At 48.2% G+C, this 25354-nt stretch overlaps 1 protein-coding gene across 10 annotated transcripts in view; it reads left to right on the forward strand.

Moving 5' to 3' along the window:
• The window catches only part of LOC105477663 (myotubularin related protein 14), a 54981-nt gene that overhangs the window by 14334 nt on the left and 15293 nt on the right, over positions 1–25354 (forward strand). For 7 of the 10 annotated variants that reach the window (XR_984874.2, XR_011620217.1, XM_011734258.2 and 4 more), the window contains exons 4-13: positions 6122–6197; positions 6808–6868; positions 8683–8805; positions 10216–10289; positions 14969–15039; positions 15618–15692; positions 20790–20856; positions 22197–22282; positions 22498–22574; positions 22821–22857. Coding sequence is in view for 8 of the 10 variants with exons in the window: in XM_011734258.2 (XP_011732560.2) it covers positions 6122–6197; positions 6808–6868; positions 8683–8805; positions 10216–10289; positions 14969–15039; positions 15618–15692; positions 20790–20856; positions 22197–22282; positions 22498–22574; positions 22821–22857 (747 nt within the window). In the remaining 2 variants the exon portion in view is untranslated. The remainder of the gene's footprint in view (positions 1–6121; positions 6198–6807; positions 6869–8682; positions 8806–10215; positions 10290–14968; positions 15040–15617; positions 15693–20789; positions 20857–22196; positions 22283–22497; positions 22575–22820; positions 22858–25354) is intronic. The other 3 variants (XM_071092134.1, XM_071092135.1, XM_071092136.1) reach the window with 1 other exon arrangement.

Consider the following 25354-nt stretch of genomic DNA (forward strand, 5'->3'; position numbering starts at 1 on the left):
GGAGCTTATATTCTAAGGACTTTCGTTAATTTGGCTCCCCAGTATGGTTTCATTTTACTTATCTTTCGGTGTAAGGGATGTGCCCATTTCATTGCAGATGAAACAAAGGCTCAGAGTGACTAAGTAACCTCCCTAAATACAGGGTACACATCAGGGCAGAGGATGAAGGGAATTGAATGAGGAAGGCTGCAGGCTGAGCAGGGAGGTGGCTCTGTGTTTGCTCAAAGAGCCATTGTGATGTTTGAGCAGGGAAATACTGAATGCAAGTAGCAACTGGGGGAAAATTGGTCCAGGAGGAGTGGACTGACATGCAGAGAGCCTCAGAGTGGAAGGGAGCAGAATTCAGTCTGTTCATTTAGCCGGTATGTGAGTGCCTCAGTGGTCAAGGGCAGGGCAGTGGGGAGAGTCTTGACTGTTGTCTCAGTCCCTGGTATGCCTTTTTTGTAAATTGGGAAAGGGGAGGAAGGAAGGGAGACTCTGCCAAAGGCTTTCTTTGGCAGATCAGTTTTCAGAAGTATGTATGGAAGTTAGGCACTAGAAATTGATCTTCTTAAAGCTGTTGCCACTTTGGAAAATTTTCATGTTCCCGAAAGTTATTGGAGCTTTTTTTTTTTTTTTTTTTTGAGATGGAGTCTCTCTCTGTTGCCAGACTGGAGTGCAGTGGCCCAAACTTGGCTCACTGCAACCTCCACCTCCCAGATTCAAGCAGTTCTCCTGCCTCAGCCTCCCGAGTAGCTGGAATTACAGGAGCGTGCCACCACACCCAGCTAATTTTTATATTTTTAGTAGAGACGGGGTTTCGCCATGTTGGCCAGGCTGCTCTCGAACTGCTGATCTCAGGTAATCCGCCCGCCTTGGCCTCCCAAAGTGCTAGAACTATAGGCATGAGCCACCACTCCTGGCCTGCAGCTTCATTTTAAAAAGTACCACCCTGTACAGCACAGTGCTCGTCGTGAGAAGTTGCACAGGAGATACTCCAACCAGTGTTTACCAGTGTTTCTATAGAACAGCAGTTTAAGGATATGCTTGTGAAAAGCATTCCCTGTCAAATAAGAATTAGAAATACTGCATACTAGATTCATAAAGTAGATTGTTAAATGTATGTTGATATAGTTAAGGCTCTGAGAAGTCTTGTAGCAGAGAGGCCTGTGTTAGGTCAGACACGTGGCTCACAGCAGGCACTTAGGAACTAGTATGATGGTGGCAGCATTATTATTACCAACACTACTTTAGGGGCACCAGCCTCTGCCAGGTTGAGGAAGAAAGAGAGGTGTGTTAAGAAATGCTTGCTTCTACAACCTAAATGTCTAACAGATGATAAAGAAAATATGGTACATGTACGCAATGGAGTACCATTCAGCTGTGAAAAATAATGAGATCCTGTCATTTGTATCAGCATGGATAGAGGTCATTATGGTTTTTTTTTTGTTTTTTGTTTTTTTTTGTTTTTTTGAGACGGAGTCTCGCTCTGTCGCCCGGGCTAGAGTGCAGTGGCCGGATCTCAGCTCACTGCAAGCTCCGCTTCCCAGGTTTACGCCATTCTCCTGCCTCAGCCTTCCGAGTAGCTGGGACTACAGGCGCCCGGCCAGCTTTTTGTATTTTTTAGTAGAAACGGGGTTTCACCGTGTTAGCCAGGATGGTCTCGATCTCCTGACCTCGTGATCTGCCCGTCTCGGCCTCCCAAAGTGCTGGGATTACAGGCTTGAGCCACCGCGCCCGGCCAAGGTCATTATGTTAAGTGAAATAAGCCAGGCACAAAAAGACAAACTTCACATGTTCTCACTTACTTGAAAGCTAAAAAAATTAACACAATTGAACTCATGAAGATAGAGAGTAGAATTATGGTTACCAGAGACTGGGAAAGGGTACTGGCAGGGACACGGGAGAGGAGTGGGGATGGTTAATGCGTGCAAAAATATAATTAGAATGAATAAGATCTAGTATTTGATAACACAAAAGGGTGACTACAATCAACAATAATTTATTGTACATTTAAAAATAAGAGTATAGGCCGGGCGCGGTGGCTCAAGCCTGTAATCCCAGCACTTTGGGAGGCCGAGGCGGGCGGATCACAAGGTCAGGAGATCGAGACCATCCTGGCTAACACGGTGAAACCCTGTCTCTACTAAAAAATACAAAAAACTAGCTGGGCGAGGTGGCGGGCGCCTGTAGTCCCAGCTACTTAGGAGGCTGAGTCAGGAGAATGGCGTAAACCCAGGAGGCGGAGCTTGCGGTGAGCCGAGATCGCGCCACTGCACTCCAGCCTGGGGGACAGAGCAAGGCTCCGTCTCAAAAAAAATAAATAAATAAAATAAGAGTATAATTGGATTCTGTGTAACATAGAGGATAAATTCTTGAGGTGATGGAACCCCATTTACACTGATGTGATTGTTGTGTATGGTATGCCTGTATCAAAATATCAGCCGGGCGCGGTGGCCCATGCCTGTAATCCCAGCACTTTGGGAGGCTGAGGTAGGCAGATCATGAGGTCAGGAGTTCGAGACCTGGCCAACATAGTGAAACCCCATCTCTAATAAAAATACAAAAAATTAGCCAGGTGTGGTGGCGGGCGCCTGTAGTCCCAGCTACTCCGGAGGCTGAGGCAGGAGAATGGCGTAAACCCGGGAGGCAGAAATTGCAGTGAGCCAAGATCATGCCATTGTACTCCAGCCTGGGTGACAGTGCCAGACTCTGTCTCAAAACAAAAAAAAAATCTCATGTACCCCATAAATAAATAAATGTACCCACAAATATTTTTAAAACTTAAGTACTTCCAGCAGAAACAGAAAATCAAATACCGCATGTTCTCATTCATAAGTGGGAGCTAAACAACAGGTACGCATGGTTGTAAAGGTGGAAACAATAGACACCGGGGACTCCAAAAAGGGGAGACAGGAGGAGGAGGAGGCAAGGGTTGAAGAATACCTATTGGGTACTATGTTCACCATTTGGGTGATGAGTTAAATAGAAGCCTAAACCCCAGCATTACACAATATATCCATGTAACAAACTTGGACGTGTACCCCTGAATCTAACGTGTAAGAAAAAAGAAATGCTTGTGTTCTGCTTCCTTCAAAACGCAGTTCGGTGTGGCTAGTGCAACTGAGAAACTAAGGGTTATATTTTACTTCATTTCAATTTAATTTTTAAGGCTTGAAGCAGTATAAAAGTTTGTCATGGTTAAAAAGAACTTTGAGGCCGGGCGCGGCGCGGTGGCTCAAGCCTGTAATCCCAGCACTTTGGGAGGCCGAGACGGGCGGATCACGAGGTCAGGAGATCGAGACCATCCTGGCTAACACGGTGAAACCCCGTCTCTACTAAAAAATACAAAAAACTAGCCGGGCGCGGTGGCGGGCGCCTGTAGTCCCAACTACTCGGGAGGCTGAGGCAGGAGAATGGCGTGAACCCGGGAGGCGGAGCTTGCAGTGAGCTGAGATCCGGCCACTGCACTCCAGCCTGGGCGGCAGAGCGAGACTCCGTCTCAAAAAAAAAAAAATAAAATAAAATAAATTAAAAAAATAAAAAAAAAAAAAAGAACTTCGAAATGGGCCCCCATTTCCCTTAAAATGCCCAAAGTTTTTTTTGTTTTTTTTTTTTGTTTGTTTTTTTTGAGACAGTCTCTGTTGCCCAAGCTGGAGTGATGCCATCTGCCTCCCAGGCTCTAGCGATTCTTGTGCCTCAGCCTCCCAAGTAGCTGGAATTACAGGCACATGCCTCCACACCTGGCTAATTTTTGTCTTTTTAGTAGAGACTGAGTTTCACCATGTTGGCCAGGCTGGTCTCAGACTCCTGGCTTCAAGTGATCTGCCCACTCTGGCCAAAGTGCTGGGATTACAGGCATGAGCCACCACACCTGGCCAATGGCCAAAGTTTCACATCCTACTTAAGATATGCTTTAAGTGTAAAATACACATCAAATTTTGAAGATTTAATAGAAAAATGTAAAATATTCATTTTAAAAGTGATTACATGTTGACATGTCTTGGATATGATGGGTTAAGTAAAATATTTAAATAATTTTTCAAAATTCAGTTCAAGCATTGAGCGGTAAGTTCTCATACCATTTTCTCCCCAAACACTTGTGTCTGGCTTTGTTAGACCACTGAAACTGGAACAATTCATCTTTCTTTTTGTTTAAGGGGAGCAGAGGTCAGAGGTTACTAAATTAGCAAATCATCCAGAGTACTTTTCCACAGACAGAATTAGAGGCCATTCCTAACTAGGTAAATGGATAGCATTCAGGGTAGATCTTGCGTTTTCAGTCAGGAGCCAGCTTAAAGGGCAGAGATGATGGGTTATAAGTCACAATCATGAGGCAGGTGTCTATCAAGAGGAGTCAACCCTCCCCCAGGGGCCTTTCTGAAGAGGCCGGTGCCCCACTTGGGGACTTGGCCAACTTGTTCTTCTCCATCTGACTCTGGGGTTTTGCTGGCCTAGGTCTGGCTGCCTCAGTTACTAAAAAGACAAGATCAATAGAAGGGATGTGGAAGAAGAATTGGGAACAGAAAAAGGGTCTCTACTCAACAGCCAAAAAGAAGGCAGCTATCTTCGCTGAAAGATTTAACAGAAATAATGCAAAGGAGAGTGAGGTCAGCTGCCAGCAGCTTAGATGAAGTGGGGAGGGTGGACATTATACAAATGCCAGTGGAACAGGCAGCCACACACCCTGCCAACGTCTTGAGGAAATCAGACTTACCCCTTTTCTTTGGAGTCTTAGAGGTCCTCAGCCCTTTCCTGCAGAAGCATCCACTTTGCTCCTCACTACTTGACTGATTCCTTAAAGCAAGGGCTTTTAACAGGGTCTGGGGATGGGTTCATCAGTGGGCTTGAGAGAGTCCAGAAATCCCTGGAAATGTAAGTAGATTATGATGTGTATATATATATATTTTTTTTTTTTCAGGAGATAGTTGATAGTTTTTATCAGATTTTCAAATTGCTTTTAGACCCACAGAAATTTAAGTGGCCCCCACTGGAGTACATCCTACTTAGGCCAGCAGGAATGCCAGCCCTTGATAGGCTTCCTCAGTGGGTTTCCAGGATAACCTCTCCACAAACCAGCTCTTGCCCCAGCACCAGTAAAGCCCCTCACTCTGTCCCAGGTAGCTTTTCTATTGCTGTCCCCACCCCTAGGCTGCTGCTACCTCAGGGAGAGCCAGAAAGTGACCTAGTTGTTCCCATGCACAACTCTTTGCTGTAGCAGCAAAACTTTCCTTCCCATTATGTTATAGGTAGAGAAGAAGCCTTCAGATGGTACTTGGCAATCTTCCAGGGATCCACTTTCCATTTGTACATTGTGTGACCCGTTTAGCAGTGAGCTTCACTCCTTGTCTGTCACCTCACAACTTCCCCATTGCAGTGTAACGGGGCCATGTTCTCCTAGCCTTTAGCTAAATTCTGGGCTGGTTTGCCTTCCCATCACCAGGTATCTCCTCCCATTCCCCCCACCCTACCACATTTCAGCAAACACTATTTATTTAAACAAGTAACCTTACAATTAGATATTGAAGTTTGTGCCAGTTGCCTGGTTTCTAGAATTCTCTTACAGTGATCCCTTCAGTGATGAGGAAGAGAAAGCTCTAAAACATTTCCCACCCAGCCCCACTAGAAAGGTTGTTCCCCTCTACACTGAACAGTTCCAAATCACAGTAAGCACATAGGCTTTAGGGGTCAGTGGGTTTGGATCAAATCCTAGCTTACCTCTCGTTATATGACCTTACATATCACTTAACCTCCTTTAGCCTGTTTTTCTTTTCTTCATCTGTGTAACAGCAACAATACATGCCACCTGCCACATCTCCCTCATGGGCTTGTTGTGAGAAGATGGCGGGTTTTTCAGTACCATGTCCAGCACGTGGTACATATGCAACAACCACCCAATCTGATGCGATCCTGTTGGTAACACTGGCGCCTCTTGTTTGGGAGTGAGACTCCCTCAGTAGAGGTTGTGAATTAAGTACTAGGGATCTTCTGACTGATTGTGGCAGCCTTGATGCTGATAAAACTTTGGGGAGTGCTGGGCCCATTATGCTGGCCTGGAAGAATCAGAAGAGTCCCAGGTGTTCCTTCAACTGTGCATGCTTCAGAAAACCATCTGACCCTGAAAATGCTCTTTCTCTCCCAGCACATTTGCAGGTCGGCCACACTGGCTGGATGGGGAGAGCTGTATGGACGCTCAGGCTACAACTATTTTTTCTCAGGTGAATGTTGAACAGCATCCTCTGATGTAGAATGAGAACCCAGTCATAGAGAATAGCTACCTGGGCTGGGCGCCGTGGCTCACCCCTGTAATCCCAACACTTTGGGAGGCCAAGGAGGGCAGATCACAAGGTCAGGAGTTCAAGACCATCCTGGCTAACTAAAAAAATACAAAAAATTAGCTGGGCGTGATGGTGCACGCCTGTAGTCCCAGCTACTCGGGAGGCTGAGGCAGGAGAATCACTTGAACCTGGGAGCCGGAACTTGCAGTGAGCCGAGATCACGCAACTGCACTCCAGCCTGGGCGACAGAGTAAGACTCCATTCCAAAACGAAAGAATAGCCACCCATGGCCACAGTAGAATAGGTAGGGGGTCTCAGTGAGCTGGGTGGAGATCAGGGGCCTGCCTTTGATCAGGGACCAGGAGACAAATAGGAGTTCACCTTAGAGGTGAAGACTACCAGACATATAGGGGCATAGTGTTTCCTTAAGGGTAGAGCCATGTTGGCCCAGCCCACCCTTGGCACTACGGGGAAGGAGGCTGGTGAGGAGGCCCCTGTGTGGAGCCCTGGGTCACCAGCCTCAGTACTGACAGATAGGTTTCTCTGGCAGGGGGTGCAGATGATGCCTGGGCAGATGTGGAGGACGTCACGGAGGAGGACTGTGCTCTTCGGTCAGTGCTGAGTTGCTGTGGTCAGGGGCTTGTGTTGGGGACGGGGTGTCTGGCCAGAGATGGCCATGTTCATATTGTCCATGTGTATTTGTCACTGGTTCAGGTGAGTGGATTGGCTTCTTTCCCTTCTGTCTGCCAAGTCTGTGCCCCTGAAATAGGGCTGTTGAAGTCCACTGAGTGCACATCTGGATTCACAGAGAACATCCCACTCTTGGGGTTCCTGGTACTGCAGGCCTGAGATAGGGCCCAGACATCTATATTTGTTTAAAAGCCCCACAGAGTTGCCAGTTTGCAGCTGTGATGCTGACTACCAACGTGCCACATCTCACCCAGTACACCTGGTACTGAGGCACAGGGCAAGGGCTACAGTCCATAAGTAGGAGACATGAGGTCTAGCCTGGAAGGCACATTTGGAGACCAGATGTGTCACAGCTGCATGGTTGGTATGGAACAGGAGTTTGAATCCCTATAAAAGGAGGAAATGGGCTGGTTCACACTCTTCCTATCCCCTTTCCAAATGTTTTTAGAAAACAATGCTACAGGTTATTTTAGAAAAGCTCCTTTGCATGGTCTGTACCACATGGAAAGTCTTTAACTGGTGTCAAGCATCTCTGGAATGCACACAAGCACCCTAGTTAAGATCAGCTTCCCAAATCATAGTTCAGTTCATGAAAGGGCATCTTGCTATGCTCAGGTTCTGCCTGTTAGCTCTGAAAGCAGCGGCTCTGGCTTGTGCTCAAGAATGTTTGGCTTTTCTCCCTAGATCAGGTGACCTCTGCCCAGCCAGGTCACCATCTTCAGCATATACTGTTCTTGGCAAGGAAACTACTGGGGACAACAAAGCAGTGTGGATTAAAAAAATAAAAAAGTAATGGTGACTGTTTATGCTTTCTTTTTTTTTTTTTTTTTTTTTTTGAGACGGAGTCTCGCTCTGTCACCCAGGCTGGAGTGCAGTGGCCAGATCTCAGCTCACTGCAAGCTCCGCCTCCCAGGTTTACGCCATTCTCCTGCCTCAGCCTCCCGAGTAGCTGGGACTACAGGCGCCTGCCACCTCGCCCGGCTAAGTTTTTTGTATTTTTAGTAGAGACGGGGTTTCACCGTGTTAGCCAGGATGGTCTCGATCTCCTGACCTCGTGATCCGCCCGTCTCGGCTTCCCAAAGTGCTGGGATTACAGGCTTGAGCCACCGCGCCCGGCCCCTGTTTATGCTTTCTACTTCTGCCTATATCTGCAGGGCTGATCAAAAGGCAGCACTGAGCATTAAAATTTTTATCTTTCTCTTTGCTTCATTGGCCTGCTAGGTAGAGGGAATTTACTTGCTAGTATTTCATAGTCGGTTGATAAAATAGCTCTAAAAACTTTATCTCTACAAGAATTTCAGACTGTTACATTATGAGCAAGTCATGTGGCTAAAAATGGTCATAAATGGGGGAAAAGGAGGCGGCGGAAGGAGATCAATTCTAATGGAAATGGAAAGATTCTATCAGCCACCAGCCTGCTGCTTTTTAGAACCCTGAGATTATCTTGAGTCCTCTGGCTTAATGTCAAGCAATGCCAGAAAGTCCTTTTCCATTTCCACCTGCAAATTGCTCCTCTTTGAAATACATCCCAGAGATGGGGGTAATCTCTTAGAAAGTCACCTTTCCTGCAACCTCTCTGAAACCAGTTGTCCTGTTTGGCACCCATGCGTCCACCTAGCACACGCCCCAGCTTCTGGAGAAGAGTGACATCCATACTTCCCTGAATGAGTGCCCACTCCCTGGCTCCTCTGAGTGAACATGCTATGTAACTTCTTCCTCTGACTCTTCATTTCAGAAGTGGTGACACGCATCTTTTTGATAAGGTCAGAGGCTATGACATCAAGCTGCTTCGATACCTGTCAGTCAAATACATCTGTGACCTGATGGTGGAGAACAAGAAGGTGAAGTTTGGCATGAAGTAAGTACAGGGGCCACAAAATGAGCAGAGGCAGTGTGTACAGATTTGTAGGGCTGGCATTAGTATGTAGCTGTCACTGCGTGCGGCCTTCTTACAAAGGGCTTTCTGTACATTCTCTCACTGTATCTTCAGACAGCCCTACAAAACAGGTATCAGTGTCCCCCTTCTACAGATACTGAAGCACAGAGAGATGAAGTAGCTTGCTCAGGTTGTACGTTAGTGACTGTGGCAGCCATCAGTCTCTACCCAGTGCTCTGCTGCCACTTTCTCTTCCTTATCAAATCTTTTTTTTTTTTTTTTTTTTTTTTTCTGGCTCCAAGTTCTATGCCATGTGTGGCAGATTAGAGTCTCTTAATTTTTAAAATTTATTTTTCATAGAGATGGAGTCTTTGTTGTCTAAGGGGGTCTCAAACATGTGGCCTTTAAGCAATTCTCCTGCCTCAGCCTCCCAGAGTGCTGGGATTACAAGTATGAGCCATTGTGCCTGGTCCTAGAATTTCTTTTAAAATTGAACCAAAAAATCAGCATATATTCAAATTTTACTTCAGTGACTGCTGTCATATAAAAATAACACATATGAACCAAATTCAAATATAAGAAGTCAAAACTAAAAAATAGAGCCTGGGTTAGTGATGAGACTGTAGGAGCTTTTTCCAAAATTTTGTTTTTTAAATGATTTTTAAATGTTTTTAAATGATCCTAAAAGGTGATCTTAGAAAATAAGGCATACTGAGGCTAAAATTAGAGCTCACCTATCTGAGATCTGAATATTGCCTTATTCCTCCCTTCCTTTATCTGTCAGAGTCCCCAGTGTTTATTTTCAGATGCTGTTTGTTCACCCTGTTTAGAAGTGGGCTCAGTGACTATTAGAGAAGACAGGAGAGCAGGAAAAAAGCTTTCCCATAGGATCATATTATTTGGCTCTCATCTCACTCCTGGGTCAGAGTGGCTACACTGTGTGCATTTTGGGGTCAGAGAAGGTAGAGTTCTTTTTTTGAGATGGAGCCTCACCCTCTCACCCCGGCTGGAGTTCAGTGGCACGATCTTGGCTCACTGTAACCTCTGCCTCCTGGGTTCAAGCAATTCTTCTGCTTCAGCTTCCAGAGTAGCTGGGATTACAGGAGCGCACCACCACACCCAGCTAATTTTTTATATTTTTGGTAGAGAGAGTGTTTAACCATGTTGTCCAGGCTGGTCTTGACAGGGTTTCTCCATGTTGGGAACTTGACCTCCAGCCACCGCACCCGGCCAAAGTTATAGTTCTTAATTGTACAAAGTAGGCACTGCTGAAGGGAATTATTAACATTGAAGAATATTTTTTTAGCAGAATCTTCATTTGTGATTATAACCCTTATTTGGGGAATGGTGTGTGTGTTGCGACACTGTAACACCTGTGTCCTTGTCTTGTAGTGTAACCTCCTCTGAGAAGGTGGACAAAGCCCAGCGCTATGCCGACTTCACTCTCCTCTCCATCCCGTATCCAGGTAGGGGCCTCTCTTCTAGTGGCGGGCATCCTAGGACTGGCGACCTAGGGGGCCATGAGCAAGCCCTCTCTACTTAGTTACACTGGAAGCTTTCCTGGAGGGTTTGCGTCAGGCAGCGTAGGACATTTTAGTTCCTAGTCACAGGCCACGCTAAGCGTAGGATAGTGTCCTAGGGAAGGGGCTTTCCACTCAAGGGGTCTAGGGATTGAGCACTGTCACTGGTCCTAGCCACAGCCTTAGTGAAGTACTTCACCCCTCCAAGCCTCAAGTTTTCTCAGGAACTTGGAACAATTTAGCTCAGTTTTGATTTATATGAAAGTGGTCTGTGCATGAAAATACCATTTAAGTGTAAAATAACATTATTAGTACTCTGTGTCAGCAACTATACTTGCTGCTCTAGCCTGAGTGGATGTCACGCTTTGGGTGCATGTCTTGAAGTGATTGAGTTATTTATGGAAATTGCCCTAGGCAAGGCTATTCTGGTGGTAGAAGAACACATAATTGCTATGTTCCCAGTAACTGGACAGTGGCCACACCATGTTGCAAAGCACATTGGTATCCACAAAGCTGCATTTGTCCCTGGCACATAAAAGTGTGTGCAACCTGTGGCCAGGGCTATATTCTCTACAGTGGATATTAAAGCTGTTAGTCTAGTTTGTAGCATTCAAGCTTTCTGGCAATACCTGCCTGTTCAGCAAGGGAGGGCAAGGAGCTCTAACATCAGTGCAAGATGTTGTCAGCAGACAACAGGGAGTAATATACTCTTTCTCCTTAAAACCTCTCTCCTGTTTCTCAGCACCAGCATCTGCCTTCAGTCTTGTGTTGGACCTTATCTCCTCAATCTTGGGGCCACATAGCCATGAGCAAGGGCAGGCAGGTTCATCTAGTGCCTTGTAGGAGGGGTGTCCTCATCATGTGCAAGATGGTGGTATCCAAACTCCAGCCCCTGGTAACCCGGCACCTCTGCAGGGGACTTCCCCTGCCTCCTGCAACCTCTCCTGAGTCTGTTCCCCGTTCTCTGCTAGCATAGTGTTTGGTGCCACATAGAACTGGGCAGGAATCCCAGCCCTAGCACTGTGTCTCCTTGAACAAGTCCTGTAACCCTTCTGAGCATCAGTTTCCTCCTTGAGAAAATGAAGATAATGGTGCTTATTTCAGAGTGAAGTGCCGGACCACTCCATAACAGGTGTCCTGTAAATAAGGCCCAATGATGAGTAGTTGGGAAAGCCTCAGGGAACCTCCTCTTCCCTAAAAGCAAGTTTGGGCTGATGCAGATGATGATGATGATAATGCTGCTGGAGTGAGCTTGGCAGTATCAGACCCACACTGATGGGAGTATCCTACCTAAGGGGGTCCACACTGGAACCATTGGGTAACTCCATAGCTAGTTTTCAGACATAGTTTCCAGCTCCCAGGAGATGCTTCGGGGGTTCCACAGACTGAACTCTGCAGATTTGCACTGCCTGAGGAACCAGGCATTACTTCATTTAAATTTAGGTTTCAAGTAGGACTTGGTTTGGAAAAAATAGTTTTGCTAGAAGTATAAATACCATTGCTCCAAAATAGTAGCGCAGTGTCCTTTCTGCTATAGTTTGGCAACTTGTTACAAGACTCCCAAAATGTTATCACCCTTTAACCCAGGTATGTTTCTAATAATTGGTCATTAGGCTGTAATTCAGCCACTTGGTGTTGAGGACGTTCTTCATGATGTCTATTTGTAATAGCAAAACAAGAAATGTTTTCACTAATCAGAATAATGATTGATTGATGGAACATCCATCAGTAGAATGAAATATAGTATAGTCATAGAAGAATTGGAAATCGGCTGGGCACAGTGGCTCACGCCTTTAATCTCAGCACTTTGGGAGGCCTAGGCAGTAAGATTGCTTGAGCCCAGGAGTTCAAGACCAGCCTGGGAAACAGCAACACTCTGTCTCTACCGAAAAAAAGAAAAAGAAAAAAATAGAAAATGCTTACACTTTTTGATACGGAAAACGTCACAGAGCTTAAGATAAGCAGGATACAGAATCACATAGTATACTCTCAACTAAGTAAAGGAAAACGTGCTTACAAAAAAAGGCTTAAAAGGAAGTGTGCCAAAATGTTAAGATGCCTGAATGCTTTCCCCAAAACTTTTTTTGTTGTAGAAGGCACCAAAAGCTGGGCGCAGTGGCTCACGCCTATAATCCCAGCACTTTGGGAGGCCAAGGCAGGCAGATCACCTGAGGTCGGGAGTTCAAGACCAGCCTGACAAACATGGAGAAACCCCATCTCTACTAAAAATACAAAATTAGCCGAGCGTGGTGGTGCATGCCTGTAATCCCAGCTACTCGGGAGGCTGGTGCATGCCTGTAATCCCAGCTACTCGGGAGGCTGAGGCAGGAGAATCACTTGAACCCGGGAGGTGGAGGTTGCAGTGAGCCGAGATTGTGCCATTGCACTCCAGTCTGGGCAACAAGAGCAAAACTCCGTCTCAAAACAAAAATAAAAACAAAAACAAAAAAGACATAAAAAAGACATCAAAAGAGACCAAAATTTGTATGTACTGCATCTGACAGTTAGGGAGGGTAATGAGGATCAATAAAAATAAAAAAGCTGGAGATGGGGTGAGACACCATTACACACCCAAATAAGGGGAACAGAAGAATCACTTTTTATTTGATAGACTTGTGTTCTTGTGTTTTTTTTTTAAAAAAAAACATATTTCTCTTACTTTATAATAAGAAAAATAAAATAAAATTACTATTATCCAAACCAAGTCATGAGCTGCACTTTGATGCTGTTTGAGGAATCTCAGTTGAGCCCTATGATGACTTTGAGGCTCAAACAGGTACTCAGTAGTCTCAGTTCTAGCTGTGTCACTCTATCTTGGGCCCTTGGAAATGAGAAGTATTCTGGGATCATTTCTTTCAGCACACCAAAATAGATGGGCCCAAATTCTGCAGCACAAATCTAATCTGTTTCCTCCTTGAGTGAATGGCTCTTCTCATCCTGCTTTTGGTCCCTCTCCTCTTGCCTGACAGTGGTTCAGAAGCCTATTCAGGTAATGAGCATCAGGCATTGCCCTGAGTAGAGTCTGTTTTAATTCTGTTTCTCACAAAAACTGCTTCTGTATCATAGGTGGGTCTGAACTCAGCCTAAGGCTTGCAGTGTTGATTTGAGCAGCTAGAGTTGGGAAAACAGCACTTCACAAGAGCTCTGAGAGATAATTGGTGTCTCTTCTAAACCTGGGCTCATAACTCAGGGCCTCTATCTGAGATCTGTAATTCTTCTTTCTCCCAGTGAGGCTCCCAAGAATAGGCTAAAGTAATGACTGAGGATTGTTTCCAGACTTCTTGAGGCCTGGGGATTAGAGTGCAGGGTGTGTATGGAATGAAAGACAATTCTGGAAAACATGGACTGGGTCTCCAGGGAAGCTTTCCTATCTTCCCTGAGGTGGCCTCAGACAGGAACTTGGCCCAAGAATTGCTGCGACATTCCATGTGAATCCTTGCAGCTACTTCCCCTGAATTTGGATGATTGTTTTCTTGCCTCTGGGACCTCCCCAGACTTGGAGGTGTGGCCAAAGCTACATGCCCTCTCAAGTTTGTGTAGAGGTCCTGATTGAGGTGCTGAGAATAACTGCAAGCTAGCCAAGTGCCTTCTCCCACGGTATTTCTTGAAGCCACCAGGAGCTCTTGGAGGACCAGATGCTCACTGTGCTATGGTCAGACTCAGCAGGGGCAGGCCACAGCCTGGGGGCACAACTCATTCTCTGTGACCAAGGCAGCCAACCCCAAGTGCAGAGCAAAGTAGTTGACTTCAAGCTGTGGGCTGGCACTGTGGGCTCTTGTTGCAGTGGCAGTGTGATGACAATGGTGTGCTGCCATTTGAGTGCCACTTGGATCAGTGCTGTGCTACGTGTTTTATATGTATTCTGTCATCCTTAAACAGCCATTTTACAAATGAGAAAATCAAGGCTTTTGAGACATTAAACAACTTGTTCAGCGTTACAGTGTTAAGTAAAAAGCTGAGATTTTAAGCTGGGAATGTTGCCAAAGCCCTATTCTCTCCAGTGTTTCTCTCTCTATTCCTGAGGGCTTGTCCTGGTGGAGTTACTTATGATTTTTCCACCAAATAATATAGAAAAATACCTCTTTGCTTTGTTGGGCATGGCAGCGTCTCTTGAACACCAGGTTTTAGGCACTGTCCATGGGCCTTTCCAGTATGTTAGGATGTTTAGTCTTCACTAAAGGCCTGCAAGGCTAGCATTATTTGCCCCCATTTTAGAGATGAGGAGGAGTGATCCTCTGCAGCTAGGCTGCAGTGGCTCACGTTGTGAGTCATGCGTTTGTTTACTGGGATTGGCACTACAGAGACCTGTAGGACAAAGGGACTTGCAATGTGGGGGAAGTGACTGGTGACCAGTGAGCATAGATGGAGAAAGTTACAAAGAGGCTGAGAGCACACGGTGCCTCGTGGAAAAGGCATGCAGCCAGGAAACCAGAGGGACTCTAGAGGCTCGCCTCTGGCTTTTGCCCACCCATGTCAGCCTTGGCCTCACTGGAGCCACTAGTTTGGAGAAGTGTGAGCTGGCGGCCCCCTCTCCACAGCACTCAGGGACCTGGGTCTGGCCAGAGCTATCTCAGAAGACTTTGGGCTGGGAAGGGAGGTGTCATAACTCTGCCCTTCTTTTCCAGGCTGTGAATTTTTCAAGGAATATAAAGATCGGGATTACATGGCAGAAGGGCTCATATTTAACTGGAAGCAGGTATGAGCAATAACATACGTCAAATTGGGTCTTATGTCTCTTTGTAAAGGAAGACCAAGGAGAACAGCAAGCAGTCTTTTGGGGGAAAGTAACTCCCTCTTTCCTTTCTCCCCTGATTGTTTCTTTCTTTCTCTCCCTCTTCTCCTTGTATATACATGTTAAATTTTCATCATTATACTTTCCTCTCCCCTTTATTTGTCTTTTGTTTAAGGGAATTTTTCAGAAACAAGATAGGAAAAGCCCTTCTTTCTGTACTCTGTGTGAAAGCTGGGGGCAGCATTCTTTGCCTTCCCCAGCCTGTAGGGGCAGGCCATGGAAAACCTGCTGGAAGCTGAACACATATTGATCTTGCATGTTTCAGCAACAAACATCGAATGTCCGACTGAAAAACTCTACTCAGCTGTAATGATCTGGTCACATTGATTTTTAAGCTGTCACTCCCAGGTAGCACAGGTATCTGGCCCAGGGAAGGCAAGTGCTGCCTGTGGTAGTCACAGCCTCAGGACTGCAAGCTTCCCCATCACCTTAGCCTCCTCTGGTGGCCAACCCACATCTCACAGGAGTCTTTCTGTCCCCAGGACTACGTTGATGCCCCACTGAGCATCCCTGACTTCCTGACTCACTCTCTGAACATTGACTGGAGCCAGTATCAGGTGAGGGACCTGACTCAAGCATTGAGGGCAGGATAAGGGAGTGGGAACCAAGAAGACCCCTGACGTCTGCCCCACAAGGTCCTCATGTGTTTGCCTGATGGGCTGGTTTGTGCCCTCAGATGCCTTTGGCCCTCTGACCTCTCAGAACGGAGGAATTGTGTGTCCGTTCAACTATCTCTTGATTTGCTCATGTCCCAGAAAATCGAAGCTTTCTGAACGTGACTCATTCAAAGATTTGCATCCACCAGGGGGTTCTGTTTCCAGAGGACCTCATAGAGTCTGCTATTCCAGATCTGGGCTTTAGTTACTTTTACATTTTTCCTTTTAAACGTGTGTTCAGCCAGAGGAAGTACAGAGCTGCCTGACCTCATTTGATTATAGAAACGTTAAAATTACTTCCACCATGCTCTTCTCCGTCACTGCACACCATGGAAGGGGCCCCTAGTCTTACTGGAAACATTTCTCTACCCTTACTTAGCCCACACAGTGTGAAGGCTGCCAGTAGCTTTGCTTGTCACTTGCTTCAAACAGAACAAGTAGTTTTGTTTTTCTGCGACCTTTCCCATGTCCTGTGCCTCTGCCTGGCTGCCACCTCTCAGCTTCCTCTTGTCTGGCTGACATACTGCCCTTCAGGCTTTGGCTCAAGTGTCTGCTTCAGGAAGACTTCCCTGATCTGCCTCTTCCTTATCCCTGGCGAGTTGGATGCCTGCATCTATATTCCCATTAACCCCCTGGGCACATCCATCATGGAATTTTCCACTGAGCTGTAGTCACTGATTTAGAGATCTGCTTCCCTGAAATCCTGGAGGACAGGGACCCACAGTTTGTGTATCCCAGCACAGAAGCAGGCACAGAGCCTAGAACTTGAAAGACTGAGCCAGTGAGCAACAGAAAACATTCTCCCTCCCTGCTAGTTTCCCCTGTCCCCAGGTCTAGACAGCTCCCACCTAGCCTTGAGATCTCTCTCTTTGAAAGGCTGACCTGGCTATGTTAAGCAACCCATCACCAATGTCAGTACTCTTGTTGTCCTGATAGCAGCAAAGTCCATCTTGTTTTCTCTGTATATATCCAGCCCCTAATCACAACGTTTATGCTCACAGCAACTGTTTGAGTGTATGAAGTAGGGTGATGTCAGGTCTCCCCTGTGCAGGTGTTTGCAAGAGAGGGAGCACTGGAGAGGAAAGCAGGCCAGTTTATTATGGTCTGGAAGCCTGGAGAAGGAACAGGTTTGGGCTACCTGTGCTGTGGTCTCATGTCCCAGGCTGTGTCTAGACAGATTGAGTAGATAAAAGAACCGGCAGGTTTCCTTCTTTATGTGCTGTATGCAGGGGTCAAGTAGACTCTGCCCCAAACCACCCTCTTTCTGGTCCCTTCCGGCACCATTTTTTCTCCTTATGCAGGTACAAACTGGATCTGATGAACTACTCAGCAAATGAGATGTGACAGTTCCAGGCACTGGTCCCGCCAAGGATGTTTACCTCTTTAGGAAGGGGTCCTGTGCATGTGAGGAGGTACTCTGCTTAGTAGATGCAGGCCCTAGATCTAGGTCCCAGCTTGCCTGGCCCTTCCTGCAAGGCTCTGTGGCCTAGAACAAATGACCTCACTTCCCCCTGAAAGTGGTGTTGGCAGTACCTATTTCAGAGTTGTGCCAGGCTCAAATATGATCACTGCTTGAAAGGGACTCCTGAACTGAAATACCAGACAGATTGTAATGATAATTATGAAGAGGCTGCTAGCTGGCTAACTCAGGGAAGTGAACACTGATAAACTTGCAGGCGTGAAGGCAGCAGGGCTGGAGTGTAGCAGTCAGGCAGGTGCCTCCTAAGAGGCCACCTCTTTGGTGTTGCTCAACCTGTTTATCTCACTGGGGCTCCTAGCATCCTCTTCCTTCACTGGGTGTGGGCTCTGCCCTTTCTGCCAGCAAAGCCCTGGGGTGCTGGTACCCTGTTCCTTTTCACCATCTCCCCAGGTGATCTTATCCATCGTCCATGCCATGAGCCCACAGCCAGGCCTCTCTGATCCATACCTGCATCACCTTTCACACATTGTCCCTTCAGGTGGCCCCTCAGACTTAAGCTGTCCAGAGTAGAGTTGGCCATGGCCACCGTTTACCCAGATGCTGACACCTGAAACTTGAGTTATTTGCTTCCACCACATCCATCACCAGCTCCCATTGGTTCTCTAGTCTCTGCCCCAGATGCAACTGCAATCCTTCTTGCCCTCATCTCCCGTGCAGTGCCTAGCTCAGGCCACCACTGTCTCAGTGCATCTCACAGCTGAGTATGGGGCCTCACTGAGGAGTAACTAGAAATGAAGTGCTCAGATAGCAACCACTGAAATGATAGAGCAGGGCCATCATTGTCACCCCTGCCTTAAAACCTACCACTGACTTCCCATTTTCCTCACAATACAATGTAAGAGCTTGTACATGGCCTACCCAGCTCCATGCAGTCTGGTCTTGCCTGTTGTTGTGACCAGCTGATCTTCCTGCAGCCCCACTGCCTCCCTTCAGCTCCTTAAGAAGGCATCCCATGGCCGGGCATGGTGGCTCACACCTGTAATCCCAGCACTTTGGGAGGCCAAGGCAGGCGGATCACGAGGTCAGGAGATTGAGATCATCCTGGCTAACATGGTGAAACCCCGTCTCCACTAAAAAATACAAAAAATTAGCCGGGTATGGTGGTGGGCACCTGTAGTCCCAGCTATTCGGGAGGCTGAGGCAGGAGAATGGCGTGAACCTGGGAAGTGGAGCTTGCAGTGAGCAGAGATCGCGCCACTACACTCCAGCCTGGGTGACAGAGCGAGACTCCATCTCAAAAAAAAAATGGCGACCCTCTCCAGGTTCACACATGCTGTTTTCTCTGCCAGAAACACATGTTTCCTTTCTCTGTTGCTTATGCTGTCTCATGTCATTACCTCTGAGAAGCCTTCCCTGATGTCCCTACAGATCAGGCTCGGCTCTCCAGTCACATGGTCGCACAGCATCCTAGAGGTCTCCTTTTAGTTGCACACCTGCAGTGGTTAGCTTTGTCTCCCCTGTCCTGTGACTCCATGAGGGCTGAGGTCATATTCACCCTTGTGTGCCTGGTGCCAGGCCCTTCAGGAGGCATGCAGTGTGAGGCTCACTGAATGAATGAATGAATGGTAGGAGGAGTTGTGGCAGGACACAGGTGTCTTGCTGCCCTCCATGTAACCGAATTGAATTCCATAGAGGTACGCCCTTTCTGTGTACTAAGACCCCTCTCTGGGGCTGCTGCCCCTCAGGCACTCAGCATTGCCCCACCTATGAACAGGCAGCAAGGAACATTCTGCAGTGACCTCCTAGTCCCTGAACACTAAGCCTTAGAGATGCCAAAGCAGCCTCTGCCCTTATGGAGATTAGAATAGGAAAATAGGCAACAACATAACCGTCGTCTACAGCAGTGGTCACAGAAGCCCCAAAGAGAAGATAATTGGGCTGGGCCTTTGAAGGATGAATAGGAGTTTGCCAACTGGGAGAAAGAGTACTCTAGGCATAGAAACATAAGCAGAGGCATGGCATTCGACTCAGCTCCCAGAGACTTCTTCATGATGCACATAGGATGAGAGAGTCAGGCATGAGCCTAGTTTTTTTTGTTTGTTTGTTTGTTTTGTTTTTTTTAAAGCTTATCTCCTCAGTCCTCACTTTGAGCAGTCCCCTCAGACTTCTGCTGCTTACTCTGGTGTTATAGGAAGAGTAACTACAGTGTAGCATATGATTAAGAATGTGGACTTTGGAGTCTGGCAGGGCTTGATTTAGCCTTCAGCTCAGCCGTGTGACCTTGGGCCTCTACCAGCCCAGCCCTCCCCAGCCCTGGGAACTTCCTGCCCCTCCCTGATGGTCAGCATCTCCTCCAGACAGCCATCATGTTGGCTGGCACTCCGCAGCTCTCTAGTCCTTAGCGGGGCCTGCCCTCCCCGGCTGCTGCAGTCATCCCCCAGCCCACTTGATGCTCACTGGGCTTGGTGCAGTGCAGCTCCTACCTCGCACTCCTGCTTTTCCTTGCCCTGTGAGAATCACTGCTCCATTGGCAATGGTGTGTCTGACACGTTGAGCCAGATGAGTTGAGAGATCCCTTGTGCAGCTACTGATAATGACTTTATTAGCACAGCACTGCAGCGCCTGTCTCTGGAGCCACTAAAAGTGGGTCAGAACTCTCCAGGGGCGTGGGAGGGTCAGGTAAATGAGCCTGTTTTAAGTTCCTGGGAAAGCCGTTCCAATTACAGGTGCCGTGTTCCCCCTCCCCCTGGGAAGTGCTGTCTTGCTGGCATGCGTCCTCTCTGCACAGCCCCAGAACACTGCTAAGCAATTGTATCTTAAGAGAACAGAGGCTGCCCCAGCTAGGGAAGAGGGTGCCGCAAAACTGGGTCAGGCCCTTCCATGGAGTTCCAGGTTCTGAGTGGGCTGTTTCTTAGAGGGTCTGGACTAGACCTTGCACTTGGGCTAGGACAGAGGTTCTCATCTTTAAGGACTTTTGCTTACTTTCCCATCTCCCACCTCATGAGCTTCCTTTTTAAAAAGACTTTCCTTGTTAGACTTCTTATTTATTGTTTATCAAAAGATAGTATGCAGTAAATAGCAATAAAAAGCAAATGAAGCATGTTTGAAAAGGTTGATGTTTTAGTTTCTATGATGTGATGAGAAATGAAGCAATGAATCTTTTTATGTGGCCATTTGGAGACATTGGCCACAGCCTCAGGGCTCTTCATTTACCTGTACTGAATTCCTGGACAGCCACACCAGGAGCCCAGCACTTAGAGGACCCTAATGTGGGCAGGGGGCTCTGGATCACCCTGGCCTCAGCATCCCTTTGTGTTCCTCACTCTCACATTGGGTCAGAACACACTGAGTAGGGGGTCCACAGGCTGAGGGGTGCAGGGAGAGGTGGTAGGAGCTGCTGGAGATGGAATATGAATGTCCCAGATTATCTGGGATTCAAAACCTGTGGTCTGTGACCAAGGGCCTTGTGTAGTTGCCCCAGAATAACTCTGGCCATTTTATTTTTTAAATACTTTAAATTCTAAATCTGAGTTAATGTCCATTCTTAGACCCCTTTTCTTCTCAATTTTCTCCAACAGTGTTGGGACCTGGTGCAACAAACACAAAACTACCTGAAGCTGCTGCTTTCCTTAGTTAACAGCGATGGTGAGTCTGTCTCCTCCAGATCCCTCGAGCCACTGCACCCTTGGGGAGTTCCCAGTTCATTCTGCCTCAACTGTATGTTTGTTGGAGTCGCACACCTAACTTTTGCACTGTGAGAGAGGGATTTGGGGAGTTCCTAGAATCCCAGAGGCTGGGTGGGATTTGTCCATTGGTGGCTTTATTCCATGTCCTCAAAATCCTGGAAAACAAAATTAAGAACTCATTACCATCTCTGCCATGCACAGGGTATTTTCACACTGGCTCAGCATTGCTCATCAGCATTGTGTGTGGGGCCAGGATGGGCCTCTCATTCAGAAAGATGAGGCATGAGATGAGAGAATCAATCCTGGCTGCTCAGTGGATGCACACAGCCTGTAGAGGCCCTGTTCTCCAGAGTCCTCCACCCAGTTTGGCTGTTTTGATGGGATGGGCCTGGCTTGCTCAATGTCTCTAGAGCAGACGGACTCTAAATCCCTGGTAGCAATCAGGACTTCTGTAGGAGTTGCACTTGCTCAAACTAATGGAAATGCATTGGCTTATGGAACCAAGAAGGCCCAAGAACAGAGCCAGGTGAACACCATAAAGAATCTTTCTTTGTTTCTCAAAACCACTGTCTTGGCCTCATGGCTGGCAGCCATTCCAGACCTGTCTTCCGCCATCTTAGCTCCACCAGGGGAGACTGCCTCAGTCTCTGGAGTTCCAGTAAAAGTCTGAGCTCATGCTGATTGGCCCAGTTGGGGTTAAGTGCCCATCCTTGAACTAGTCACTGGAGGGAGAGTTGCCACAAAGTCACATGCCAGCCCTTGGAGCCAGGCACTGGTTCTCTAGCTGGGGGCAGTACCTACCCCTCAAAGCACTTCTGGAAATGTGTGTCTGGCATATTGGGTGCTGTAGAAACTAGAGGATGGGGAAAGTAGTGCTAGCATGTGGTTGGAGTTGGCCAGGGATAGTCATTGTCCTGCAACTCATGCAGTACTGCACACTGAAAAATTGCCCACTCCCCGCCCCCCAAAAAATACTTGTAGTGCCCTCTGAGAAACTGGGTAGGGATGTCAGCCCTGCCTAAATGACCTGCGCAAAGTGGACTGTGCAGGCTGCACTGTGTCCCCAGAAGTACACTGAGAACTATAGCCAGAAAGGAAGAAAGGAGGCTACAAAGCCAGATGCCTGCCACTCACCCCGTTCTAGGACTAGGCTGGAGAAGAGCCGTGGGGAGGCCACTGGGGAAGACAGAAGCTGGTGGGGCCTGGCTCTCTCCACCAGGCCAGGGTGGTGGTACTTCCCTGCTCATCGGCCCATGTCTGATTCTCTCCTGGGCATCCTCTCCTGTGGTTCCTGAGTAGATGACAGCGGGCTGCTGGTACACTGTATCTCAGGCTGGGATCGGACCCCCCTCTTCATCTCCCTCCTGCGCCTTTCCTTATGGGCTGTGAGTATGAGTGGACCCCTACCACGCTCTGCTCTTTGGGTGTGTTAGGATTGTCTCCAGACAGGTTGAGGCAGGGGATGCCATTGCTCAGAGCAGATGTGTTTAACCCTGTCCTTCAGGGTGTTCGTCAGCTTGCGTTGTCACTGGGTCTGGTTATGGTTTAGCTCCTGGGGACAAGAAGAGGGCTCTGTCACATCTCCTGTGGTCTCTTCCAGGATGGGCTCATCCACACGTCCCTGAAGCCCGCTGAGATCCTCTACCTCACTGTGGCCTATGACTGGTTCCTCTTTGGGTAAGCCTTTGCAGGAGTCGGGTTTTGGGGCCTTGGTAACAGTTTCTGTATGTGAGTTGTGTGGTGGCTCCCTTGACAGGGGTTGGAGGTAAGGATAATTCTACCCCTTGAGAAGGACCAAAGCTGCTGATCAGGCCCCATCTGCCATGCTGGTGCCAGTGACACAGTCTGTGTCTGGTGACCCTGTCCTCTTGGCCTTGTCATCTTGGTGCTACTGACTTTGCCTCTCCGCCCTCTTTTTTTCAGGCACATGTTGGTAGATCGGCTTAGCAAAGGGGAGGAGGTGAGTGCCACCTATGATTTGTGGGCGCAGCTCAGCACTGAAAGAGGGGCAGGGGGTGGCCTGTCTGAGTTCCATGTTTTAGGGACAGCTCCTTGCCCCAGGTATGCAGGGATGTGACCCCCTGTCCTGTCCTCCTGAGGCAGCATGGCAGGACAAGCACCCACACAGTAGCTGTCTGTTCTGGGCCTCGTGGGCCTGTGCCATGGAGATAATACAAGCCCACACGTCGGGGTGAGCAGTTACAAAGCTTCTTGGCTGCCTGTGATCTTTCCTCTCACAGGCCATTCGTTTTCTCTGCTCAGTTCTCGAACCATCTTACAAGTCTTTTCTGTGCCCCTCGTCTCTGCAGCTAAAATGCAGCAGCACTTCTCTTCCTCACCCTCCCATCACACCCTTCAGCCACTTTTCAATGTCAGGGTGCCCGGCAGCAGGGTCCTGCCCCTGATGGTTGCCTCCAGGTCCCCTCTCCTCTGGACCTGCTCTTCCTTCCTCTTCCCATGTGCTCAGTACTCTCTACCCCATACCCGTCGCCACCTCTGCACCCCCATCCTGTCAGCCACTCTCCACAGGCCTTACCTGTTAGTGCCTGTTTTCATCACATGCAGGTCTGGAGTCGGCCCTGAGTGTGTTCCCTAGTTGGCCCCCTTACTCCCTGGGTGACCTTGGGTGATGTGCTTCACCTTGAGTCTCCTGGTGTCAAGCGTGCTGCCTCACTAGGAGAATGAGTCCAGAAGCCCAGCACGGAAGCTGTCCCACAGTGCCAGCTCCTTCTCTTTGGCCCCCACTCCCCCATTTTCCCAAAGTGTGTTTCTCATCTTTCTCACCCTCGTGAGGCTGCTTCCTTCCTGGGCATCTTATCTCGCGCCTCCTCCTTTTGTTCCTCCGTCTCAGCTGCTCCTCTCCCCTTCCAAATCTCTTCTTCTGAACACTTACCGCGTCTGCCAGGGCTGTAGAGCTCTAAGCCTATTCCTCAGAGGCCCCCATGAACTTCCTCAGAGGCGGTGACTTTGGCATTGAAATCAGTGCTTAAAGAAGCCTCTTTGTAGCCTCTCATTTTGGGACTTGCCCGGAGCTCTGGGACATTCTACCCTCCCTGTAATCTCCCTACCCCCACAAAGCAGACCAGATCTGCCTGCAGAGGGTGGGGCTGAGCCAAGTAGTGTCTGAGTTTGAGCCCTTGGCATCTCTCCATGTAGACAAGAGGCTCTCAACTGCAGCGTTCGTCTTCAGGACCTTTCGTTTACCACCCCCGAGACAATCCAGACACTGATGTGTCCAAAGCAAAAACCCCAGGCCTATTAGTTAAACATGATTGTGTCATCTCCCCACCTCACCTTGGAGGTTCGAGGAACATATTAGCATATTAAAGACTACAAAGTCTGCAGTGAAAACACCTGTTTAATCTTAGGTAACACAATATTTTCATACTGACCCGACCTGGGCAACCCTCTCCTTGTGCGGGGAAGCTCCTTGCCTGGGCACACAGAGAGAAGAAACTGACAGGGCTCGTGGGATGCCAAGTGGGGATTTCTCTGAGGGAGGGGCTCATGGGCCAGGCCTTTGGGAATCACCACAGAAACAGAAGCCTGGTGTGTGCTTCCTGGAGGCCCCTAGGCTAGGCACTGGCTGAAGATAATTGCTCATGGAGGTGGGGATATGGGTGGGGTCAGGAGCCTCCTGCCTGTGCCCATCTCAGGCTTAAGACCTGACCCTCACAGCTTCTCAGCAAGGGAGGCTCTAGACCAGACAGTGGCTGCCCACACCTCTAGGCTGCCCACACCTCTAGTTCTGAACCAGTATTTTTGGGTGCCTCTCCTAAAAAATGTGATTCCTTTGCCTTCCATTATGTTCCTGCTTTGTTCATTATTTTCCCTGTGCCCAAGTCATCTCTCCCGCAGCTGTCCTTCCCTGTTAGCGTCTCTCCCTGGGAATCTTAGAAGAGTGGAGAGGGTACCATTTCAATTTATCCTTTTTAACCACTTGAGAACACACATGTTGAATTTGACGATAGTTTGAAAAATCGCTGGCCTGACCGGGTATGGTGGCTCACGCCTGTAATCCCAGCACTTTGGGAGGCCAAGGTGGGCGGATCACGAGGTCAGAAGATCGAGACCATCCTGGCTAACACGGTGAAACCGTGTCACTACTAAAAATACAAAAAATTAGCCAGGTGTGGTGGTGGGTGCCTGTAGTCGCAGCTACTCGGGAGGCTGAGGCAGGAGAATGGCAGGAACCCGGGAGGCGGAGCTTGCAGTGAGCCGAGATTGTGCCACTACACTCCAGCCTGGGTGACAGAGCAAGACTCCGTCTCAAAAAACAACAACAACAAAAATTGCTGGCTTAACCCTGGCAGTCCCAGGAAGGAAATCCCTTCCTGCCTTCCCCCGGTCCAAGTGCATCTGCCAGGCCCTGCCAAGGCCTCTGTACCACCCACACCATTTATGGACCAGAACACCCACAGAGTCCCACAGCAGGGCCACTGTCCAGCAGGGGCCTT

Source organism: Macaca nemestrina, chromosome 2, assembly GCF_043159975.1.
Source record: "Macaca nemestrina isolate mMacNem1 chromosome 2, mMacNem.hap1, whole genome shotgun sequence".
Classification (NCBI taxonomy): domain Eukaryota; kingdom Metazoa; phylum Chordata; class Mammalia; order Primates; family Cercopithecidae; genus Macaca; species Macaca nemestrina.